Source organism: Cupressus sempervirens, chromosome 9, assembly GCF_028749045.1.
Source record: "Cupressus sempervirens isolate cs-2001-9-10 chromosome 9, ASM2874904v1, whole genome shotgun sequence".
Lineage (NCBI taxonomy): Eukaryota > Viridiplantae > Streptophyta > Pinopsida > Cupressales > Cupressaceae > Cupressus > Cupressus sempervirens.
Genome location: NC_143126.1, coordinates 513123341 through 513149458, shown reverse-complemented (window position 1 = coordinate 513149458; position 26118 = coordinate 513123341). Strand labels below are relative to the sequence as shown.

Here is a 26118-nt window from a genome sequence, read left to right as displayed (position 1 = left end):
TATTTGAATTTTTGTTTCAAGTTAAAAAGAAGTTGTTCATAATTATTTTTTTCCGCTAAATAATCAGATCAGTTCTCATAATTTAGTGACACTCTTCCATTTCTGTATGATTGAAAACATTCAATTTCTGTAGAAAATAATTAGCAGGTTTTGCTAACTGAAATTTTCAAACTGCAGCTGGCCAACATGCATGCAGAATTTCACAAGCATGTTTCTATTGCTGTGGAAGGGTCAATGAGGGAAGAGAGCAATCGACTTGAATCATGCATTGCAAAGCATCTTGAAAGATGCATTGAGGAAAATGCTGATGAAACTTACTCAGGGTTTGATGACACTAGCACAAGAGATTATGAGCACAATCTTATGCAGCATATGATATCAGCCATCTTCAAAAATGACTTACCTACAGCAGTATGTGAAAATATTAACGGAATTCTGGGGCCTGCTATTGCCAGATCAATTTTATCATATTCTAATATAATGGACATGGAAACAATTGTTGTGAGAAACTTGTCAGAGGTTAATCTTGCTTCCATAATTATTTCCTTTCATGTTGCTGCTCCCATTCTGTGCTTGCTTTCAATGCCCGAAGTCATGTGATAGAAAATTCATTACACTTTTTAGTTGAGAAGGTTTAAATTTTTTATAAATGTAAACAGGAACACAAAATCATTTATGAGTAAGGAGTTTCTTTTTGTTCCTTTCCACTTTCTTTTGACTCCTCCCTACAGGACTGTGAATCTGGTTTTATTCTCATTGTTTACTTGATTTCATACACGTAACTGTTTTGTTTAATGACATGCGACCTCAGCTTGTAACTATTCTGTAATATTGAAGTACTTGATTTCTGTGTCATCAAGTGCAGTCTCCAATATAAGTTCATGTGGAAGCTGAATTTCAGTAACTTATTTGGATTTTGTATTTTGCAAAATTGCAGAGGCAAGAAATTATTGCTGAAAAGTTAGAGAAATTCCTTGTAACTGTTGCAGGCAAGCACATCATAGAGCAACTGCAGGAAAAATTCTTGTCTGAAACATTACAGGTTTAGTAAATGATGTCTCTTCCTCAGAGAGTATCAAAATGTTTTCTTTGGCTTTTAAAGAAATTTTTAGAAAGCAGGGCGATTTTTACATTTTTTTTACAAGTATGCAAACCAATTCTAGGATGGATTTTCGGATGTTTGAAAATCATAATACTGAAAAATTAGACTGTGAAATTACTAAAGATTTGTGAGTGAAAATTATTTCCAGTGCTGTTGTGCCATATTCAATAGCATGCTTCTCATGCTACTCGTCACAATGCTTCACTAAAATAATTGCTTGCTTTACCTTATGCAAGTAACAAAATAAAAGGGTGCATGGAGAGGAGTACTTGGTGACTTTAGAGATGGGTACTAGTACTGGTATGACATATTTTTTCAAAATAGGAGTCGGAAATACTTGGAGATGCCAACTTTTTAATATAATTTTATAATTCATAAAAAATCTGGAAATATAATGACATTGAATTATCAAAACAAGAACAGTGATAACATTTTCTGTTAATCATTAACTTTGAAGATTAAATATACAGATGTCATACAATCATAATGTCAGAGTTTGTAACTGATTACATATTGAAATGATAAGAAGCTAGCTGATATGCAAACAAAAAACTGAAACAAAAATCAGAAATCTTATATCTATCATTTACTCTTGTAAAGCATGATCATCCATATTAAGGTCCTCGGCTATGATGCTCTCCAAATAGTCATCACTCTCAATCTCAGGGTCCTCTATTGTTAGGACAACAGGGGGTAAATTTGTAAGGGCCTAAGGCCATCAGCTTCAAACACTTTATCCACAAGTGCTGCAACTTTTCCATTAGGTGAAATTTTATCCCATTTTGCTGAAGGAACTTCATTGTATCCAGGGTCTACACAAGAGAGAGGTCGAAGTGAGCTATGAATGTACTCTAGGGTCTTTGCTTTGTTTGAATCTAATTGTTTCATCTTTAGTGACTAATGAACCCTTAAGTACTGCAGTTTTCCTCACAAGACAAATAGCCAGCTACTTGTGAGAGCAACCTTATTGCTGTATCGTAAAAGATTGAATATGTATATGAGTGGGGGTGTTATTCAACCTTCAACAAACATTAGGGAAAGAGGAAGAGGGGCTTTCAAGCACAACCTCCAAGAGAACCCAAATTAGATTCACACAACCCTAAAATGGATGTAAGGGTGCCAATACTAAACCCATGTTCTTTCAACATGCATACTGAAGGATCTCTTTCTATTTGTTGTTCTTTCCCTTTAATGTGATGCAAGCTAATTGATTATGTTTAATGAATAGATTTAATGCAAGTAGATTGACTAATTGAAATGCAAGTAATCTGCAAACCCTAAATATTAGGAAGGTGGTATCTGCAATCGCTAAAAACCATGAAGTTGCAATCCATAAATGCTAAAAATTAGGAAACTAGAATCTATAAACCCTAAAACTCTAGAAGCCTCAAGTCAAGGTTGACTTGAAGGGTTGAGGTCGACTTGGCTGAGGTCAAGATCGACTTGAACCCTGTCTACATGCAATTTTGTAGGTTTAGAGCTCCGACAGAAACATAAAACCCTAGATTTGCAATCCGAATTTGTTGATCCAAAAATCTGCGAATCTGCTCCATCACAGAAGAATAATAGAAACCATTGTGGGGTGCAAACGCTTGCCTTAGTCAAACCCCCATAATTAACCTTGAAATGAGAAAACATGTAAAAGTAAGACAAATGTAAATATTCACCTAACTTGGCAAACCTCCATGGATGAATTTGAATCCACTATCCACAAAGATGTATGAATGCTTGTATGTAAATGTATGATGATGTAGTATCTCTCTACAAATGCAATAGATGTACAAGTGCCAAATCATAGATCCATGGATGTAAGTATGCTCCAAATGCTTGAAATGATGAATGTAGATCTCCTTCCTTGATGACCAACTCCACTATCTCCAATGAATAAAGAAGCTAGATCTAGAGAAGGAAATGCATAATTGATGACATAGAATGAGGGTCTTCAATGAATCTTGCTTGCTTGGCTTGAACTCCTTGAATGCACCTTGAAAACTTGCTTGCAAATGATAATAATTTGTGTGTCCTTAAGGGATCGAAAAATAAAACTGCAGGGATGGGACCTTAAAAGAATTGTTAGTAATCCAAGAAGGGATCTAAAATGCGGGGATCATGCCGTGAGGATTGTTAGTAATCCAAAAGGGATCTAAAATGCATGTGTGCAAAATGTGAGGAAAGTGTATGACCCCATGTTAAAGCAATTGCAATTGTAAACCCCTCAATGGGAGCAATAGCTTTAATGGAGCATACATACATCCACTATAGATGTTTCCACTATAAAATGCCCCCAAGAACAGACATATCAAGGGACATGAGCACATGAAAAAAAGACAGCACAAGAGGGATTTATCAATTCTATGGTTAGTATGATCAAGTTATAAGATATGAAATATTATGTCCAAAGGAAATTTCATCATTCCCCTAAGGAAGTAGAACTACAACACAATGAAAGAAAGACATGTAAGAGTTACAAAGAAGAGTCTTTTTGGGCCGACATCATGGACACCAAAAAGAATTAGGTGCTACCATGTTGCATTATACCATGTGGACTACAAAAAGGCACATTTACAAAAAATGGTACATGTACAACACATGTAACAACATACAGAAGTAGGGTGCAAATAGAAGAATGACATTTTGGATTCCTTTATCACCATGTGCCAAATGGGGCAACAAGGTTTGGTTAAAGAAATCTGGACAAAACATGTAATAGGAAACACATCATGGAGGAAGCAAATTACAATAGATAAAGACAAAAAATTCCATTGCAGAAGAGGAGCTAATCAAGCATATTGCCTACGCCTTAGCTCGGTCTATAGTGTTTAGGGAAGGTGGGCAACTCACAAGAGGAGCAACATGAAGCACAAAAAAAGTAACAATAACTAGTTCCAATTAAGGGCCATGCTACAAAGGTCATTGTATTCATTACTGGGAGTGATCAATAATTGTGTAGAAAGCATAACTGGGTCTTGAATTCTCAAACTAATCATTAGAATCACTAGCGTGTATATCATTGTTAGTATCATGAACATCATCAAAAGTATCTTCTTCATTTAGATTAATCGTAACATAATCCAAGATACAAATAGTATTACCATGTTTATACATTTTAACCTTGTTCAAATTCACTTCCTCCATAGGTTTGTTCATGGGATGGTCAAAGCAAAGGGAAGAGAAGCAGGAGGTGATGAAATAGTTTGAGAGGCATGTGTGCGAGGTCTAGTGTGATGCTTGCAAGGATGATCACGAGCATGTCTATTACATTTGGTCTTGGTAGATATTTGAGGTGGTATAGGATCAATCAACATCAGGCCCATTTCTTCTTTTGAAGGAAGAGCTAAGGGAACTTTATTATGTTGAGAGATAGAAACAGGAGGATGCACAATAGGTGTAATAGGAAAAAGCCCATGGCTAGGATCAAGCTTAGATTTACTAAGTTCATACATCTTTTCAATTTTGAAAACTTGATATGATCGAAAGATATAATCAAGATGAGTTGGAGGAGATTGAGTTATAGAAGGCTAAACGAAATTAATGTCAACATACTCTCGAGGCCAAGAAGGATGATAAAGACTATGGTTAATGGTCTCGATCTCACGAGCATGGGGAAATTTAAGACATTTATGAATAGGAGAAGCTAAAACTTGCATGGAAGAGAGCCAAGAAAGACCAGGTTTAACTTGGAATTGATTGGAAGTAGGGATAACAATGCAAATGGTATTTAATACTTTACCACAAAGTTCTACAGGAAAAGAGATAGAACCATGAGGACAATTAAGAAAACTATTGGCAGTTTGATTCCAAGCATTAGATGTGTCCTAGAAATCCTTTTGCAAATGTTTACTAAAACGATGCTCTTCAATTATGATATTCACTATAGAAGTAAAATTGACAAGAATACCACAATAAGGTGTTGAGGTAGGAGGAGATTGTTAGCATTGTGAGAGATTGTTGAGATGCTTGACATGCTGGATTGATGAAAAGTTGTCATTGATGTCCATATATGTTCTATGTTTGTAGATAGACTTAGATTATGTATGTTGCAGGCTATTGATAAGTATAGTACGAAGAATGTTTGACATTCTTAAGTATGCGAGCATATATTTGTGTTTCCTGGTGAATTTTAACCTTATGTATAAGGTCACATCTCTTTATGTTTTGTGTTGAGCGAGTGTCAATTGTTTTGATAAAGACTAGTTACAGACCAGTAACATGGAATTTTTCCAAAGACAGTTGCAGTATTTTGGGTATAACTTGTTGTCGAACTAGACATGATGTTTGCGAGCATAGAAGATTTTTGAAGACTGTTGTGTATGTATGTTCGAATTTGAGGATCATTTCGTTCATGCTAGATTGGTCGCTAGCATGTAACATATGGTATATTAACTTGGTAGCCTACAGGATGGTGTAGCATGTTGGTTTATTTTGGCAAGCATTGATTATGGATCCTAGTGTGTGATTTAATCTATGTAATTGTTGTACAATTGTTTAAGAAGGCGTGCATGCCCTAGCATGGATCGATTTGTTTATTTGTGCATTGGGGAAGTCCTAATTGGCCAACCTAATTGCTTGTTTGTAATTGGTAAAGGAAAGCAATTTTATCGTTTGTAATACATGGAATGGTATGTTATATATGTGAGCCTTGATGCTGGAATATTTGAGTAGAGTTGAAGGATTGTCAGATGCTTTGAGAAGCGGTACCAGTGGAATCTATTATCATTCCTATTGGACTTCAAAGGAATTGTTAAGGCAATTGTGTTATTGTTTAGTTAGTTCATCCCTTTAGATTTGTAGATCCTTCAAGGTGGCTTTGACCTTCACCTCTGAGATAATGAGTCCTCTTGAAGGCGGATTTAACCTTCATCCTTTGGGCAATGTGTTCGGGTAGTAAGCCTTTTGTTCCCATCAATTCTTATAGAGTTGTGAACCTTTCAACTAGGGTTCAAGTCCTTTAACAGGGACTAGTCCTTTAACATGGACCATTGTACTTAATAGAAGACATACCAATGACTCCAGCAAGTATATAAGGAGGACCATTAGGTGCTTTAAGCATCTCAACATGATCAAAGGTAATGCAGAGCTGAGGTTGAATTTGAGGTTTAGGTTTAGGTTCAGTTTGGATATGCTCAACATGGTTGGCTTCTTCAACTTTATCACCGTGAAATGTGTAGAAAAAGACAGTTGCATAGTAGTATTAATGGAATGAGATGGTAAAGGATTGGTGTAAATTTGCAAACTTTGGTTAGGAGGTGCAATAGATTTGTTTCCATGATTAATATCAACATCAACAGATATAGCATTAGAATTAATGAGATCTTGAATAGTGTTTTTCAAAGAATAACAATTCTCAATAGCATGAGCAGTTTGACGATGGTATTGGCAAAAGGCTTTGGAATCAAATAATTTAGGAAGAGGTTTGTTTGGATCAATTGGTTTGATAGGAGGAAGCTTAATATTACGATTTATTAACTTCATCACCACATTATACAAAGATGCAAATAATGGAGTATAAGTGCAATTAGGTCTAAAAATAGAGGACTAAGGAGTCGCACCTTTAGATGCCACTACCACTTGATCATCTACTATGTTTGTTACATTAAAATGTTCATATAGCCGTTGAGGTTTCATGTGAGGTCAGTTAATAGGTACAATTAGCTATGATCTTGTGAAATGGTAAGATGGGCAATTGCTATAATTTCATATGAAAATGATATGTTAGTTAATCGTTATGATGCAATCATGCTATTATCTTCAAATCTTGTAAAATTGGTTATTCATCTTGGAAGTGAATTGGTGGTTAGCTGTTATGATGGTTTATGAATAATAACTTGTTGAGGAATATGATATTATTGTGGGAATTTCTGTTTGTAGAAGCACGTTGAAAGGAGGAAAGCATTGTCAGAAAGGAATTAGACACGAGGGGCACCACCATCACTAGGAAAATAGGTATGAGTTGTGAACCACCATGGCTAAGGGTAAGTGACTAGGCAAACAAGAGTGTATGTTGGATAGTACCATGAGCTACTTGGTCAAACTTTTAAAAATAGTATGCTTTTAAATATTTTGTCAAGGAGCAATTACCTCTCTATTGATCTGAATCCCTATATATAAATATATGTGATCACCTTGATACATGGATAACATCTATACTCATACATATATGTATATGTATATATATGGGTGTGCGAATACAAAGGGGAAATAATGTTAGAAATAAATTATATATTCTCTCCGAATTGCATACATACATAAATATATGTACACATATAGTTATAATTATAAGGATAATCATGTAACATGATGATTCAATATATATATATAAAGTTATATTTTTCATGTTATCCAATAAATTCATTATTCTTTTTCCTTCACATCAATATGGTGACCCAAGCAAGTTGATGCCCATGTGCTCATAACTGCAAAGTCTTTTCCGAGATTCGTAAATCAAGATTTCATACCAACTGATATTTTTGTTTTGAAACTGAGCGAGAGTTCTTATATAATACCTTTGCGGATGCGGTTTGGGGCATCTCTCGCTTTTCTCTTGCTAAGTCCGTAGAGCAATCATTCTGACATTAATACAGAAACATCTAGTAACTCTGCAGAACCGGCATCACATTTCCTTCTTCATTCCATCTTATTCATTCCTCATTCAGTTCTGCGGCCCTGATCTTAGCTCACGCGAGGGGGTTGGGAAGAACTCACATATATTCAGCTTTCGAATTTAGGTGATGTTGCTTTGATACAATTAGATCATGTTTATTATATCTTTGTATGAGCGGTTGATACTATATGTCATTGTTTGGTTGGGCTTTCAATTGTATATCAGAGAGCCGAACCTTAGGCCAGATAAGAATCTATGTCCATGATGCTATCTCTCTCATGTTACTATAATTCTTATGAGATTTTATCCTTAAATTAGCTCTGTATTTTCTAGGAGTAGTAGACAAAGTACAAGTGGGTGCATGCTGTACTTTTGATATGTGAATATATTTCGTGAGACTGTGTGTTAGGGTCTCAAGAAATTTGGTAAAACTCCAGGGACTCACCAGGGCAGAAAGGCCTTAGATAATGGGCGAGAAGGAGTGGTTCCTCTGCAAGAAAGAAACTATATGATCAATCATTCCATAAATAATAAGAATCTTTAAATACAAATTACTTAATCGTTAGCTCATGATTGCCCAAGTATACTTAGTAGCCAAGTCGAGTGGTGAATTGATACTCTATTACTAGGATGCTCAATTGTAGGATATAGTGTTCCCCATCTATTTTTGGGTAGGGAGGGCCTTTCTCAGATGAGATTGTGTAAGGGATAAGTTTTGCGGTTGTGAAGTTAAGGTCCGCGGTTGGGAGGTTTATGCCCTTGGCAATGTTTTCCCTCTCCACAAGATGTTAGGACATGCCCCAGACAAAGATAAGTAATGCAATCAAACATTTGTTGGCAACAAGTATTTTACTTTTATGATATATATACAAGTAGAAGATATGACGGATTGATTTATGTCATTGGTTCAGTTATCTTCTTTAAATGAACGCAACTTTTTTTTTCAATGAAATTTTTAATTGGTTAGATTGGTTGATCTCCCAATTGAACATGAAATATATCTGTATGCCAGAGATAGGTCTATTTGATGGATTGTTATTTCAGTCTTCCATTTATGTGAATATTGAATATGAGCATACCTTCTAACTGCATGTTATTGCCATAGTTAGGAATAGAAAGAAAAAGGAATGATACAGTGGTATTTGATGCTCTAATTGATGCATTGGTATTTGATGCCCAAAATGATACAATGGTATTTGATGCCTAAATGATATAGTGGTACTTGATGGTATTTGCATTTCGATAAGTGGTATAGCTATTTGATCCTAAGTGGTATATATGGACTAACCTGGGTTTTACAGAAGCATTCCTAGACGGATTTTGATTCTACAGTATGTAGATTTTATTCCTTGTTAAATTCATTTATGATATCTTCAATTGTTAGTTATGAAATTTTCGTTTAACTGATTGTAACCATTAATCACATTCACATGAACATATTTGTTATAACTTATAACTATCTTCCTATGAATATGAAGTATTAACTATATTTCCTTGATATGATATGATGTTAGTTAAGACCCGAAAAAAGTGGTTGTTACAGGGTTGGATAATTTGTTGAATTTGATGTAATTGTTAGGCTTATGATGCGAATAATGGAGTATAAGTATGATTAGGTCTAAAAACAGAGGACTAAGGAGTCACAAACTAGATGCTATTGCCACTTGAACATCTATTGTGTTGGATAATTTGTTGATTTTGATGTAATTGTTAGGCTTATGAAACTTATGAGGATGGGATACGACATTACTCTTATTAATGATAACATGAGCCATTGGAGTGTTTCTCTCAAGTTGACTCACTTGTAGTTGATAATTACAAAGCACTGTACATAATTGTGGAAAAAAAGTAAACTCAATAAGATAAGATAATAATATTAATGTCCAACGAAAAACCACAAGGGTTTATGGGACTGAACATACAAACAAAAGAGCTGGCAACCACTGGAGCACCAAATAGTGATTGAAAAGAAACAAAACAAGAGAAAAGACCAAGAAACACAAGGTAAGGACTAAGAATCCTTCCTTGGTACAAAGTAATCAGTCACAGAAGGATATAACCGTGTATGATTCAAAGTCATAGATCTTCGCTGAGACCCGTTGGAGGAGTGCCACTGCTTGGAAAGACTGGTGCAATGACTGACCGATCTGGAGGGAGTGATGCTGGATGGCCTTTTCACACCTTGTGACTAAGACAAGGGGGTGAAAAAGGCGGTGATGAGCTGGTTTGAGGTATGGTCTGGAGATGTGATTGACTGAGGGGTATGCTCACGAAGTTGGGTGGCCTCTTGAAGATAAAGTGCAAGACACCACTGGTCAACATAGTTGAAGAACTCTGAAATAAAGAAACAATCTCTGAAAAGACAATAAAATCTCCCTCCTCTCTCATAGTAGATAGGGCAATGAAATATAAAGTGGGATTCAATCTCGACCTCTGCCAAAATACACAATCTACAAACCCGATCCTCTTTGTCAATATGGTGATCAGTTTGGACCCGAAGATGGTGAGAACCAGCTCTAAAGGATCCCAAAGAGAATTGAAGGGCGTGACACCAACGCCGATAGAGATAAGCAGGATGCACAATAATGCCATTTTGAATATCATGAAAATGCTCAGCTTAAAATGTCATCTTAGGATGTAATCCACCAGGAGGATTACTTCGAGTAATGATAATGTACTGCCTGTAGATATCCTGTCTGATATACTTGTTCAACTCTTGACAAGATGGGAGGAGATGAGGAGGAGCATCCAACGAGAATTGGTATGGAGGGAGACGATCAATGTCAATCTCGATCGAACCCAACAAAGAGGTGGCTAGGGTGTACCAACAACAGGATCTAGTGCTAGTGTCGGATCTCATAATCTAAACAGAAGAACAGTATGCTAGATGAGAGTATTTGTGATGGTGAACATCAGAATCCATAAAGCCACGAAGCTGATGGAGAAACTAGATCAAGTCAAAAAAGCTTGCAAGTCTAAAAGGATGAGCTCCAAACTCGGCTAAGACAATGCTGTGGGGGGTGAGTTTGTGTCACCCAATGATGCGCCACAAAAACAACGTCTGAACATGCTCAATAGAAGCCCAATCAAAAGCAAGAAGAGAAGGCCCCCAAACCACCGAGCCATAAAGAAAGGTCGGTCTATCCAAGGAGTCCAAGAGGGACAATTTGGATGAAATGTATTGAAAATGATGTCTGAAACACTATAAGAAGAATCTTAGCTCGAATTTTTTTTTGCAAATTACAAATAAATATGTGTTATATATCAACATCAAGCACATGATAAGAAATTTGTGCATGCAAATGTTAAATCTACCAATAAAGTCACTAACATTTTCTTGAACTCCTTGTTTGTAGTGCATGAAATCAGTCAAAGAAACTTGAGGACCAATATTGTTTCGAAATTGTTGAATTTTGAAACAATTGGTAGACTTTTCAAAGGACTCAGTGAAATAAGAAGAAAAGGAACAATGCCATTGCAAAGCTTTTTCTTGAAAGGTCCTAGTGAACAACTTAGTCATGAACCTATAATCATGAGCAAAATCACTACAGAGGGTTTGAAAGGTTTTAACATGAGTCATAAGATCATCCTTACCATTATAAGTCTCAACACGAGGTATCTCAACATGTTGAGGAATAGCGGCTCAGATAATGTCTAAGGACAAAGGATTTTAAATTGTCACATGTAGGAATGTTGAATTTGGATTGAGTCAAGGAATCAATTTTCTGTTGCAAGGAAGAGATGGTTTGAGCGAGGCTATTAATGGTGGAATTGGTAGAAGAAACTATAGGAAGAGATACATTGGATATGTTATGAAATTTATTAGAAGCAGAGGGAATATTGGAAGAAGCATGAAGCATGTTAGAAGTGGTGGTAGGAAGAGGATTGGAATATACAAAAGGAACACTATGATAAGGAGGCATAGATGAAGGTAATGCAACACACAAGACACCCATAGGAAGAGTACAATTAGGAAGACTCACATGTGTAGGATTGGAAACTTGAACTAAAGTGGTAATGAGAGTTGGTAAATAAGTAGAAATGCTAGGAATAGAAGTGGAAATTGGTAAAGAAGGCTTAACACTTGTAGAAGGTGAGACATAGCTTAAGTCTTGAGCACCATCTACAAAAGTTTTAACATTGGAATCAATAGTCTTAACACTTGTAGAAGGTGGGACATACCTAAAGTCTTGAGCACCATCTTCTAAAGTTTTAACTTTTAACATTGGAATCAATGAGATGGGAAATGCTATGCAAGAGGGTAATGCTATGTTCAACATTATGAATGAGTTTTTGTAAGGCTTCTATATTGGAAATGGTATTGGGATTATGATGTTCTTGAGCTAGCCAAATTTCCAAGTTCTCAAATTCGTGAGTGAGCTTTTGAATTGGGGAAGGAGGAGCTCTTGATTGTGTTATATTCATTATGAGAAGAATGAGAAGAGTTACTCTTCATGATAGGAATAGGATCAGAAGGGGGCATGTTGGTCTCATCAGTATTCCTAGGAAAGGAGGGTTTAGGATCAAACAAAGCCATGAGTTTATGACATCTTCTAACTAGAATGCTATAGTTTAGGCTCAAAGTGGTAAAGCTCATGCACAATGATATGATATGAAGAAACTAATAATGTAGCAAAGTTATAATGCATACAAGGTAGCTTTAGATATGGAAGTATTAGATGTAACTGCAAGATAAGATCTAACTACCAAATCAAGGTGGTGTAAAGGACAATAATGCATACAAAGAAATATCAGACAAGGAAGATCTAACTACCCACTCAAAAAGGTATAAAGTGTACCAATGTCGGGGTCACCAAAGTGTATCATAAAAGATTATGTATATGATTGGGGCTGTTACTCAACCTTCTACGAACATTAGGGAAAGATAAAGACGGACCTTCAAGTGTAACTTCCAAGAGAACCTGAACTAGATTAGCATAACCCCAAAATGGATTTAGGGGTCCCAATACTAAACCCAAATTCTTTCAAACGTATATATTAAAGGATCTCTTTCTATTGGTTGTTTGTTCCCTTTAATGTAATATAAGCTAAATGATCATGTTCAATGAGTTGATCTAATGCAATTAGAATGTGTAAAGAACCAAGCTAGTCCCAAATTGTGATGTTGAAGCACAAAAGATTTTTTGATGTTTTTTTTGTTTTGTTGTAAGTTTTTGCAATATATTATTTTTTGAAATTTCTCTGGAATAATTGACAGCTATAATGAAAGAAATGGAAATGCAAATATAGATTCTCTAACTAAAATTTATTACCAAACAACATGTACTGCTTATTTGCATATAGGGAAGAAATTACAATTTTTTTTAAAGGAACCTGATTTCAGTTGCAAAGTCCAGCTTCACAATCCCACGAACTAGAAATCAATCAGGCCTGGAGATTAATTAAATCAGCATGATGCCAAACGCAGACCCATTATATTGCACAATCAACACAATGAACTGGATGCCGTTTCTCCACAATGAAATGTTGGCCCTTACACAAATTGTTGGGCATATGAAATGGATCACAGGCCCACAAAGAATAATTGCAGGGCTGTAATTTGAACTGCATGTCTAAGGTAAAATACAGAACCTTCGATCTGCAAACACAGGGGTGCTAACAATGTGTTGTCCACTCTTCTACAACCGCAAATGGAACCTCCAACTCACAACACTGATCAGGGGTTTACTAATTTTAAAATATAACAATCACACCTTCCAGTCAGCCTCAAAATTTGCAGTGATTAAGACAATTGATTCCTTCACCAATTTCGATAGCCACAATCAATGATTACTTCTCCATAGACACAAAAATCACATTAGGAGAGAGTTGCAAATTATATACCTCAGCATAATTTGCAATCACCAAATTCAGAATTCTCAGACTTTTTAAAACCTCAGCGAAATGCTCAATAAATTCAACATAATAATCAAGATTATTCTCATTAGCTACATACAACAAATACAGCAGGAGATGTTGGCTAATTGTATACTTCAGCACAATCGCCAAGAACTTCTTAGAATCTCAGACTCAACCCTTATACTTCAGCAAGGGCCTCAAAATATCAAAACTCAGAAAAAGCCACGAAGGCAACAAAAGAAAATAAATTATCCAAGCACACTTTTTCCAAAGAAATGAGCTACTATTTATAGTCCCTTGTTGGCAAAAGTTTTCCAAAAGAACTCCAATTCAAAAACTGCAGAAGTTTCCAAAAGAACTCAACAGCTGAAACTTTCCAACACACTCTTTTAGAAATTTCTCTTCATGTCATTATTATAGTAACATAAATATTATTATAATAATGCAACTTAATTAATTAATTAATAGATAAGAGCTCATGGAATTATTAACTTCATCCACTGCAGGTGACAACCAACTGCCACAGCCATCCTCTGTACTGCTTAAAATAGCAACTGCCAAAAATAGACTTACTAAAAATAGTAAGTCTACTACTGGGACCCCCAAGTCACCCTGTCAGCTTATGAGGGTCGCTGTGATGAGCTTGCCGAAAATGGGGACATTACAAAATGATTAATTGAAATGCAAGGAATGTAATAGTGAATATGACAACCAAACACATGAAGAGATCTGATCCAATATGTCAAAATAAGTGCTGTGAAATGACAAAGAAGGAATCACACTAACCTCAAGGGCTACTAGAAGATGCCAATTTAGATCTAAAAATAGACTGTCAAACTGCTAAAGGAACTAGAACCAAGCAGGATTTGGAATCAAGAAGTTGGAATCTACAGACCTTGAAATCTAGAAGCCTCAAGTACCTGGAGGGTTGAGGTCGACTTGGTTGAGGCTAAGGCTGACTTGGACCTTGTTCACACAAAATTTTGCAAATCCAAAGCTCCAAAAGAAACATAAAACCCTAGATTTGCAATCCCAAATTTGTGGATCCAAAAGTTTGCGAATCTTCTCCTCTACACAAGAAAAATGGAAATTGTTGGGGGGAAGGGGCTTGCCTTGGTCAAGCCCTCGTTTAGGAATTGACCTTGAATAAAGCATGTAAGAGTAAGACAAATGTAAATATTCACCTTACTTGCCAAATCCCTATGAATGAGTTCGAATTCGCTATCCACCAAGATGTATGAATGCTTGTATGTAAATGTATGATGATGTAGGATATCTCTACTAATGCAATAGATGTACAAGTGCCAAATTATAGATTGATAGATGTAAGTATGCTCCAAATGCTTGAAATGATGAATGCTGAAGTGCTTGTGCAATGTTGATGAATGTAGATCTGAATCTCCTTCCTTGATAGCCAATTCCACTATCTCCAATGAAGAAAGAACCTAGATCTAGAGAAGGGAATGGATGATTGATGACTTGAAATTAGGGCCTTCAATTACTTCTTGCTTGCTTGGGTTGAACTCCTTGAATTCACCTTGGAAGCTTAGTTGAAAGTATGAAATGTTCGCATGAATGATTGACATGAAAAAAATGGATTGCTTGCACAAAAATTGGATGACCAAATGAAGTATGCCTCTTTTTATAAGGATTTCAGGATTAAAATCAAAAGGGCCAACTGCATTGGGCAGGTAATAATTGGAAAACCTCAAAATGGGCCCGGGATCTTGAGACAAAATATCTCGGGTTGAGGTCGACCTTGACCTCAACATAGGAGATTTCCTACATCGGGATGCCCTCTAGGATCTTGGGGGTAGAGGAGAAATGGTTGGAAAGGGACAAAACTTCAAGGAAAATGTGGCAATTGGAGCATAAATGCATCTATGTTCTAGGAGATTGCTAAAATGGGGCGTAAGAAGTCTTTGAGCTTCCAGATTATTGGGTGCTAGCTTATAAGATAGAACAATTGCAAATAATTGCAATTAGGGGTTTCATCTCCTTGGTTTCACCACCACTCTATAGTGTCTTCCTTACTTTCATATCATATAAAGTTGCAACGGAAGCAAAATCATCTTTCCCACCTCAAAACTTATTCCATTGAGTCCTCAAAACTGAATCATTCTTACCTTGACCATAAATCTTTATTATTGCTGCCCAAAATCTTTTGATTACCTCACTATCCTGATGCACAACCCTCTTATTAGTCTCTTGTATATCATACTATTTATCATTAAGGGCATGAGCAACACAATGAAGAGATGGGTTAACTTTTCCTCTTTTAAAGGATATAGAGAAAGATCTTTCTTTCGATTATAGTCTTGACCTTTTCTGATATGGAATCTATAGTTTCATAAACATCTCCCAATTATGCCTTATTTGAATTTGCAAATCTGATCAGCTCACATATGGGTAGTAAAGTTCACAACAAATTTAACATCAGCCCAAAAACGGTCATCAAGAACCATACATTTCACCTCAACTACAACATATGATGTAGTTTGTTTCCAAGTTGCCCAACTCTTTTGACTTCACAAAGGTGTTCAAGATGAACAAATTAAGAAGCGAAACAAGTATTAGTAGGTTTGAGTAGTTCCACCTTGGCGAATTTGTGATAAATGGCTTGTGTGTGGTGATGGTTACGTATGAACATTTATATTTTCCCACCCTTGTCTATGAGGTCTATACTCTATTGGAACTTGCTAGTATCTTTGAGTTTAATATTCAAGACATACACACAATATAATGTCCAAAATATATGCATGTACGTTTTTTGCACCAACACATACCTGTTGTTTTACGAGTAGGGGTAGCATCAGTAATAACTTAGATCACATGTAATGTTCCCACCTCCTCAATGCCCTCACACAGTTGGTTATGATGGTTTCTTGTACCAGTCTTCCTATCCATCACAAAACTGCAACCTTCTATAGCCCACACTATTTTCATTTGTGCAGTTTGATCATATAATTGAGTTTTTTCTTTACAGTTTAGAGTGATGCTTTTCATACCCAAGAGGTTTATACCCTGTTGGTGCATTGTTGATAGCTTGGACAATCTTAGAGTAGAAAAGTGAGTGAGCAACATTAAATGTTATTCCATTTGCTTAAAAGAATAGTGCAATCTCTACATCAACTGCTTGTCAACCTTGCACACCAAACAAACTTCCAATAGAGTTTGAGCTACTGATGTGTAGTCTCTTGTGAGCATATCTTACTGCTACATCTCTAGAAGACATATCCACCTTTGACTCTCGATCTTGGCATTGAGTTGTAGCAGTTGATTCTATTGTTGAAGCACGAGAGATTCGATTAACAACTTTGCCTTCATCTCTTTCTTGATCCCTCATAACATCAGATTGTTCTACCACATTTCATAAGGATCAATAACTTTTCTAGGCTGGTGAAGGAAATGAACCTTCATCCTCATGTCAGTACCTTGCCACGCCATTAAGCTTACATTTGATTGTGGCTGTTCCACCTAAATCATTTGGCCTGGAATACAATCAACATATTTCCAAGGTGGTTTCAATTCCTTGTTTTCCTCTATGTGACATTCTATATGGAAAAAATTTATTAGCTTTGACATAAAACTGTGCTATTGTTTCAAAACAGTTTGGACTTTGAAATGTAGGATTCAGGTTTGTAATTGTATTTCATGGTTTCTGGTTTCAAACATTGTTCGCAATTGTATAATTGACTGTTAGTATCCATACACCGCATATTTTAACTATACCAAAATTTAAAATAGCATAACAAAGCAATTATACTCTATATATTTGTACAAAGTTTTAAAATTCAGACACTGTTGTGCTCAAATTTTAAAATTTGGTATAGATGTATGTACAAAGATTGCTTTGTCGTTCTCTGTGATGCTATTTTAATTTTTTTTCCATAAGAAAAAAAATACGCTTTGTATCTGGTAGTATATGTACAATTTTTTTAGAATTCATGATGCTGTTAGTAGATGTATATAGTGTATACATCTATAACAGCAGTGTCTGAATCTTATAATTTTTATGTATTCCTTTAATAAATAAAGGTTTTTTTATTAAAACTTTCAAACTATGTTTCCAACATTCTGCACCTATCTGTTTAGAGTATTTATAACTTTATGGAGTTGAATATAATCATGGAAACTTTGAACCTAAGTTGTTGGTTCAGATTCGGGTCGGTTGTGGGTTCGAGATTTGGATTCGAAATTCGTTCAATTTTTTTAAAGTGTGGGTTCCAAATTTGCTTTGGACTCGTCTGTATAAAAACATGTTTTTTAAAAATATATGTGTGTGTACATGTATATGTATATGATGTATATGTACATATATGTAACAACAAATAAGTTCATACACCACTATGCTAATAGGAAAGCAACATAGTAAAATACACCATCATATTTTTAAACGTTTTAGTCCAAATTACATGTTTTACCTTTTTGGCCTTTTTAGTCGTCTATTTTAGGGTTGAAGGATTGGATTAACTAAAATAGACCCAGAAAAAACTTATAAAAAGTCAATAGAATCCATTTTTTGGCAAAATTTGGGTTGGGTCCTGCTGCAGATTTGCAAACTGTGGCAATACTGCTCCAACCATGGTTTGGCAAAATACCAAGGAGAAAGGGGAGTTGTTTCATTAATCGCTCAATTATGTCTAATTAAGACTAATCCACACCAGTATACGGTTGACCTAGTCAAAGGTAGAACTCACATCCAAATCTTTGAAATCTCTCAGTATCTCTTAAGAAGGTTATTTGGAAGAAATTCAAAAGATGAAGGAAAAACCGAGTTGGGAGGGCTAATTGTGACACTGTCTCCTTCTAGGTCTATTAGCAAAATTCAACAAAATGGTACTAAAGTGCTCTAATTGTCTAAAAGAGTTGGGCATATAGGAGTCTTGGAGTCTATCAAAAGGCCCCTGGAGTGCATGAGACCACAATTTGGTCCATCTTATAACCTTTGGTTTTTGGGCCACTTGGTGGGGGGAGCAAACTAATCTATCTGTTGCTTAGTCATCACCTTGTCATTCTTCATTTTAGTGACATTGTAACATTCATCAATCCGAGGGGTCTTTGATGAACCAACACCCTTTGATCCCCTTTAGAGGCATCTATCATGCAATAAAGATCTCATTCCATTACCTCACGATTGTATTAAACTTATCGAAGTTAATCTCCATAATTACATCTAATTAAATAAGTCAAAATTCCATGATTGCATCAAAATGATTGTAAGGACAAAAGATTGTATTTTCATGCTCACAAATTTCTCTATGGACATCTATATGAAAACTCCTTATTCTATCAAAGTGTTTATACCATTATTTGCACAATGGAGAACATCTAAACTCAACTCAGTGTAAATAACATCATTATAATCATTCATTTCAAATTGTCACAATCAAATTAGATCTTCTCAACAATCAAGAGATATGGATCTCGTGACCATGCATGGATTGGCATCAACGAATCAATGCAATATTGCATAGGAAGATTAACATCATTTTGGACCTTGGATTGGCGTTAACACACTGTACTGAATTGTTGAATTGGACAAGGATTAAAGCTATAGGGCGGAATTTCATTATGCCTTGGATTGGCTTTGCTCATCGCTCATGGATTGGGAAATTGATGTAGAGGATTGGGCTTTTCACCTTGCAGATGAACAAACCTTTCACCTTGCCAATGATAGGATCTTTCATCTTGAGGAGGAATAACAAGTTTTATAAGGGGTCCGGGATTTTGATGTGCAATGGAAGATTGGATGTTAAAGGAGGTTGGGGATTTTGACCTTGCAAAGAGGATTGAACCTTTTAGATGGTTAAGGATTTTGGCAAAAAAGGATTTTTCTCTTTTAATAACATTATCCCTGGCATCACTATATTATCGGTCTTAATGTTTTGCATGGTTGGGTCAACTTTTATAGCCCATTGGGGATATTGATCCCTTATAGATTTCCCATTCAATGCCTTAATCCTTGCCCTTGGAGAATTATCAAATTTGGCATTTGCTAGCTTGTGGTGGCCTTTGTAGTCCATCAGGATATTGATCCTTTTTGGATTATCCCATTCCATTTCATTCTCCTCGCTATGGAAAAAATGCCAACCTAAGGTTTAGAAAAAAAAACCCAATCTATGTTCACAGCTACTTCAAGTTGATTGTTTCAGGTTTTACATAGAGTATTTCTTGATCACAAATTCCGCCCAACCAGATTATAACTGAATCTCCATGCAATCCCTATCAGTTCCAATTGATTTTCAACATATAACTCATGCAAATATTCGTCCTTTCATCGCTGTGAGTAAAAAAGGGTGACCTAAACCTAAAGTTCTATTGTACTTAGCTTTCATTCTATGATTGTTTTCGCATTCATGATTTTCAATCATCACTGCATTTCATGGTTATCCTCGAGATTTTTTAAAATAAAAAAGTGGGCTTGGTAAAAGTGCAAGGACACAAAAAGGATCACACATACTTGTTTTGGCTTTTGCAATCAGTAATTTAGTTGGAGTTTGACATTCAATTGACATTCCCAGACAGTTTGATTAGTGGCCAGCTCTTCTCAATGGCAAAATAAAAAGTGGTGCATTCTAACTAAGAACCATGTAATTTATATAGAAGTGTGGAGTTTTGAGCGAATAAAAAAGTTGGCTCTTTGGAGCAGCTTTAGAAATTTGGGTGGGACAGTCTCTAAGGGATAACAAAGTCCCTTAATTTTATAAAATATTGCCATTCCTTATTTGAGTTCTATTTCTTCTATCTCTTAGGGTGGTGAGCTTTTCAGGGATCTTTGGATTGGCAGTTTAGGCATTGTCTAAAGGATAGATAAATCCCACAATGAAATTGTTGATCTTACTTTATTTGATTCTCCTTTTGCATGTCTCAAGGGCAGGTTTGAGGGCACCATTTGGATTAGCGGGTGTGAGTCAATGGAGACCAAAATCCCTGCCCCTAGTGTGATACTGACCTCTTTTCTTTGGTTATTATATTTCGAATAAATTGAAGTGTTTGAGGGTGGTAAATTATCATTTAGAAGGAATCCATGGCTTAGCCACATTCTTTCCTTTTCTCAGTTCTTCCATGAATCAGTGGATTGGAATGATACTTCGAAGTTGTAAAGTCATGCAAATTTGAATACTATGTTCATTCGATGATTTGTTTTCAATTTCTTGATTCTGTTTCAATTTATTCCTCAATGTAAAGTTCTGAAATCTCGTCATAAACCATTGAAACTTTATATCTTCCTTTGCTTCATCTTCTCCAAAAGAGAACTTAAGTACTTGAATGACTCTCGATCTGCACTATTGCCCTCTTGTTCAATCCTAAGCAAGTTTTGAATTGTAGCTAGCTTATGCAGTATGACACAAGATACATTAAGATTTCCTAGATGCAGAGGTAGATTGTAAAATCTTGGCAAAAAAACCTTTAGGGGGAGAGAAACAACACAATGTTAACCTAAACTAACCTAAGGTCACAAAGACAGACAAGTTGGGTCTGTGTTTACCATGGGGTATGTGGGCAAGGCACAACTAGAAGAAATGAAAAATTGTAGAAGATAAAATTTACCAAGTATCCTGTTGCCTTACACATAGCTAACATCTTCAAGTGACTAGCTTCATTTTTGTTCCATTGCTTGTTATTTCCTAAGTTACCGATGCTGGTTTTGATGCTGATGTGGGTGTGGGGTGCTGGTGCATGGATTTGTTTTTTGGGGGACTTTGGATGCGTTTGGTTGCGTCCACATAAATACATATTTACATACATATATGTGTGTGTGCGCGTGCACGTGTGTATACATATACATACACACACACACACATACATATATGTATATATGTGTATATAAAACATATAGGCTGTTCAATATAAAGGTATTGTCTTCATCAAGCACCCAGAATTGACTGTTTACTACTCGTCAAGGTGAGACAACTAATTGCAGATTTATCTGTGTGTTTAGCTCTGCGAATCAGTACTGCAGTTATCTATTAAATAGATAAAGGTTGCTTCAGAATTCTTTTGCATAGCTATTTTGTTATGAATAATCGAAAGAAACATTATAGATTTTGTTACATAGATGCTCTCCACATGCAACCAGATGCTGTCTGGGTTCTCTCCAGATGCTATTGGACGCATCCCGCATGCATCCACAGGTGCTGGAAGAGCTTCCTGTGCACATTGGTGCAGCACCCAAATGCATCCGCACATCCTTAGGCACCCGCACCAGCATTCAAAGAATTCCTGAATGCACCGGCATCTTAGATTATTTCCTTAAATTTGACGTATTGATTCTTGTACTTGTTTATGTGCTAAATATAGATCAATATGGGTCATAGTTAGTTCAAGCTTTATAAATTGAAGCTTTAAATATAGGTCACTTAGTTTGAGCATTATAATTTTAAGCTTTATACGATTTTCCATTGCTCATCTATCTTTTATGTTTGGTTTACCATGATATCTTCTGTCAAGTTTTCTTTGTTATTGATCCATCCTTAGCTTCCTATCAAACTGAGCAACTCACAATAAGGATGCATGTGGCATAACTGTAAATACAATTGAAAACTTAAATATACATCTAGATTTAGCCCTGTATTGAGGTATTAGGAATTTAATGAACACTTTTACAATGGTTTTTTAATCAACATTATAGTTATTTTTGAAGATTTGAAAGTATAGTAAAATAGTAACGATTAAAATTTAATTCCATCGTGGAAATAGAATTAAATGATCAAACATTGATAAATATGAACTTAAGCAATTGAGGTTTACATGTAATGTATTAAGTAGGAGATCAGTTCAAGATCTTGATAACTTGGATGAAGTCATTTACGCTTTTTTTATGGTTGATGGAAATTTTGACCGGAAGTATGATAAAATTATCTAATTTTGTTTGTGTCGGTCATTATGCATATTATATCTGGCATATGAATCTTCTCATTATAATTCCATTTCCTCCTCCCATGAAGTGTTATAATATCAAATATGTTAGTGATTTTGGAAAGTATGCGTAAGATTATTGGTATTCATGTAATATCTTTACAAGCTGACAATAGTTGAGTGAGAAATATCATTCTATAAGCTCTATTTTGTAATTAATAAAGATAATCCTAGCTTTTTGATATGAAGGTTTTCTTGATCTTTGATACTTTAAATGTTTGCAGGAAAATATTGTGTCTTATTTTCAAGAGAAAACATTAAACTTATTTGAGCACTTATTAAGTGAAGTGATAGGAAGAGTAAAAGCAATGATCCAAGAGGAGCATGGACATTCTTTTGAAATACCAGGAGATCTTGCAAGTTATTTGATTTTGATAGCATCTTCACTTAAGGTAATCAATGAAAACCAATGTTCATTATGATGCTGTGAGATCTTTCAAAATAGTATATGCTGTATGAATGCTGGAATTATGTAACATTTTCAAAAAAAATTTGGGAGACATGTCTCATAGGAACACCTTAGATGTGATTTTTCTCTAATGAACTAACTAGATTTATGACTCTAGCAAAATGGTCCTCTTGAAAATCTCCAGGAATCCCTTTTGTTGATTATATTGCCCAAACCAAAATGATTTGTGTGTGATCTATTTGTGAAATTTGTTGCCACATAGTTTCTAAATGCCAAATTTAATTGTACAAGATTGTTCATATGATAAGTTTTGTCTTCTTTTGTTTTATATACAAAAATTGGGGCAAAAGTTTATTGAAACGCAAAGAGAAAGAAGCTCTAAAGAACCCTATCCTTAGTTTCAAGTCATCTTACGTATCTATGAGACATTGAGTTAATGTCTAAACTAGAAGGATTCCAAGATTTGGTGTGTTTCCTTAAGTAGCAAGTTGAAGCTGTTTTAACAAGGACTAGTGATCACCTTGAATAATTTTATACTATATGGTAGAAATTAATCACTTGACTTGTTTATTTTTGTTGGAAAATGCATTAAGGTATGTTTTTATATATAATGCTTGACACACAAGGTGTATTAATCTCTTATTGTCCATTTTTGTTTTTCTTTTCGCTTCTATTGTTTGTTTTGTAGTTATTTTTTGAAAGTCGGCATGATTAAATGGTGCAGGAGCACATGGGTGAAAACTCAATTGGCACCACCCAAAAATAGTTTCAGCAGTTTGCATCAAGTTTTGGTTTGTTTTTCTTTGTGTTGTTTTTGTTTGTCTCAGATGGCAGCATCCCTCTGACCAGCAAGCAAATGCATTAGGTCTAAGAACCCTCTGTCTCTTATAGCTTAAACAACATCGTTTTCTTTCATTAATCATCAATTTAGCATTCTGTCAAACATTAGAGCATGGTTGCAACAGGATATTATTTCAAAAATCTCCACTCACTTGATGGATTAATTAGTATAAGCAAATGTGATGCCAATTCTCTACTTTATTCAACTTAAAATTTCACATACATCCCTTCAACAGAATTCTATATCAGAATGATGATAGACCCCTAAATAAACAGTTCTTCCTTATTAATTGCTTTTTAACAAAATTCACAAGAAAGCATTGTATCAGAAATTTTAAGAACCTGGAAATGGAATCCATCCTTATTACAATTGCAGAAATCTCAGATATCCACGCTCAAATAACAGTCTGTAGTATGTACAATTGCAGCATGGAAACACAATGAATTTTCCATCACAGTTGGGTAGCTGCTTCAGATTTGTCTGGGTGTCAATGTGCAGGTTGTTAACATCCCAGCTTGCAGCAGAGAGATGACTAGTGTGGTGTAGTGATGACAGCCTTCAAACAATAGACATTTACAGTCATCGTGACCTTCGCACATGAATCCTAGATCCTCTTTTCACTCCATGCAGCCTTTCCAAACTCAAACACATGCACTCAAAGCTAGATCGCAGGTCCTCTAAATCAGTTTGCAAGCCCTCAACTGAGTCGCAGTCCACTTTCCATCACATCCGCTACTTGATCTTTGCAGGCGGCAGCCTCTCAGCATGAAACACAGGTGTCTAATCTTATCAGCTCAAATTGATTCTGACTCATAAACAGAGCTTAGGCTTATTAACGCCAAACTCCATGAAAAATGGCACACGATAAAATCCTGTTCAATACCTTCCCCTTCCAGAATCTGGAATGCTACAATATCAACAAATTAAATACCAGACAGAAGTGAAATGTTGCTCCCAACCCAAAAATAAGAGTCACCCAGTTCCTTCACAACAACCTTTGAATCAACAGTAAAATATTGATAACTCTCAGCAAGCATATATCTTCCTAGCCATAGTAAATACAGAATGGAAGATGCCAGTCTACCTCCAGAAAGCAGATACAAAAACCCTTATACAACAGCAAGGGCACTAAATTCAGAACCTCAGAAAAGTCACCAAGACAACAAAAGCAAATAATATCCAATCGGATGCTTTTCTTTCACAATGAGCTGATATCTTTAATCTCCAAATGACCTTTTGAAACCAAAATGTAACTTCACTTACAAAGCTTTTCCAACACAACATCACTTTATAACATTTAATAATAATAAAGTGTCATTATAATAAAGTAAACTTTTAATAATTAATTAATACATATGACCTCATGTGATAAATAGTCCCATTCACTGCAGGTGATGACTGACTGCCAGTGCCACCATCTGCATTGCCAAATATGGTAACTGCCCAAAATGGACTTACTAAAAATAGTAAATCCACCAGTGAGAGCCTCAAACCACGCTGTCAGCTCATGAGGGTCGCTGTAATGAACTCACTTAATCAATTGCACAGACCTACCAAAAATGGGGACATTACATTAGGAAGGTCTTAGGCCAAATTCTTCAACTGTTGCTAGCATCTAACCTGCCCATACCAGAATGGAACCTTTTGAACAGATTTTTGACATCCATCAAAGCATAATAGAAAGGGAATTTTGTCAGATGTTGTAGTTGAAGCTGCCTGGTTAACATGTTTGCTAAATATGGAAGCACAAACAAGGCATGCGACTGTTTGACAGAAAGTGTTTTTCAATTTTTGCATGATGTACACAAATGAATTTGTTGAAATGGCTCAAAAACTTGAAGCAAACCGATGGGCAGAGGAAAAGCCAATTTTCTCAACCATCACCAGTATATGGCGGTTTCCCCAGAATGCCGTCAAGAAAATTGATTAACGCACAGGAAAAAGGAACACAGAATTTTTTTAAAAATTATAGGTCTAAGATGGTTGGGAGCAGCTGCATTAAGGGAGGAAGTTCTCTGTTTCCATTGTGCATGGACAGGATATAGTGAGACTAAGTGCTAGAGAAGTAAGAGAAGATCATCATCAAATAATGCAGGATTTTAATGGATGAAGAGGAGAATGATTGTGGTACAAGGAGCTGCACAGGAAACTAAAAGAATTGAGGGCAGCAATCTTTGAAGGGAAGAAATAAATTGGACGGGCTGCGCAGGATGTTGGGGAGAAGAAAGAAATATAGGCTGTGTGAAATCTTAAGTAAATAGGTGAGAAAAAAGGGAGCGCCTGTGTAAAAGAAAACAGAACAGCGTTAGGGCAATGCAGAGATTTTCAAAGAGTGCAGACTTTGTTGGGAAGGGGGATCAATTCATTGGTTTTGTTTTGCAGAT

At 35.7% G+C, this 26118-nt stretch overlaps 1 protein-coding gene across 6 annotated transcripts in view; it reads left to right on the top strand.

The window, feature by feature from the left end:
- Window positions 1-26118, top strand: part of LOC149539611 (varicose-related protein-like) — a 195239-nt gene that overhangs the window by 116609 nt on the left and 52512 nt on the right. For 3 of the 6 annotated variants that reach the window (XM_089800837.1, XM_089800835.1, XM_089800836.1), the window contains exons 8-10: window positions 178-519; window positions 938-1042; window positions 22709-22876. In XM_089800837.1, the coding sequence (XP_089656963.1) occupies window positions 178-519; window positions 938-1042; window positions 22709-22876 (615 nt within the window). The remainder of the gene's footprint in view (window positions 1-177; window positions 520-937; window positions 1043-22708; window positions 22877-26118) is intronic. The other 3 variants (XM_089800839.1, XM_089800840.1, XM_089800838.1) reach the window with 3 other exon arrangements.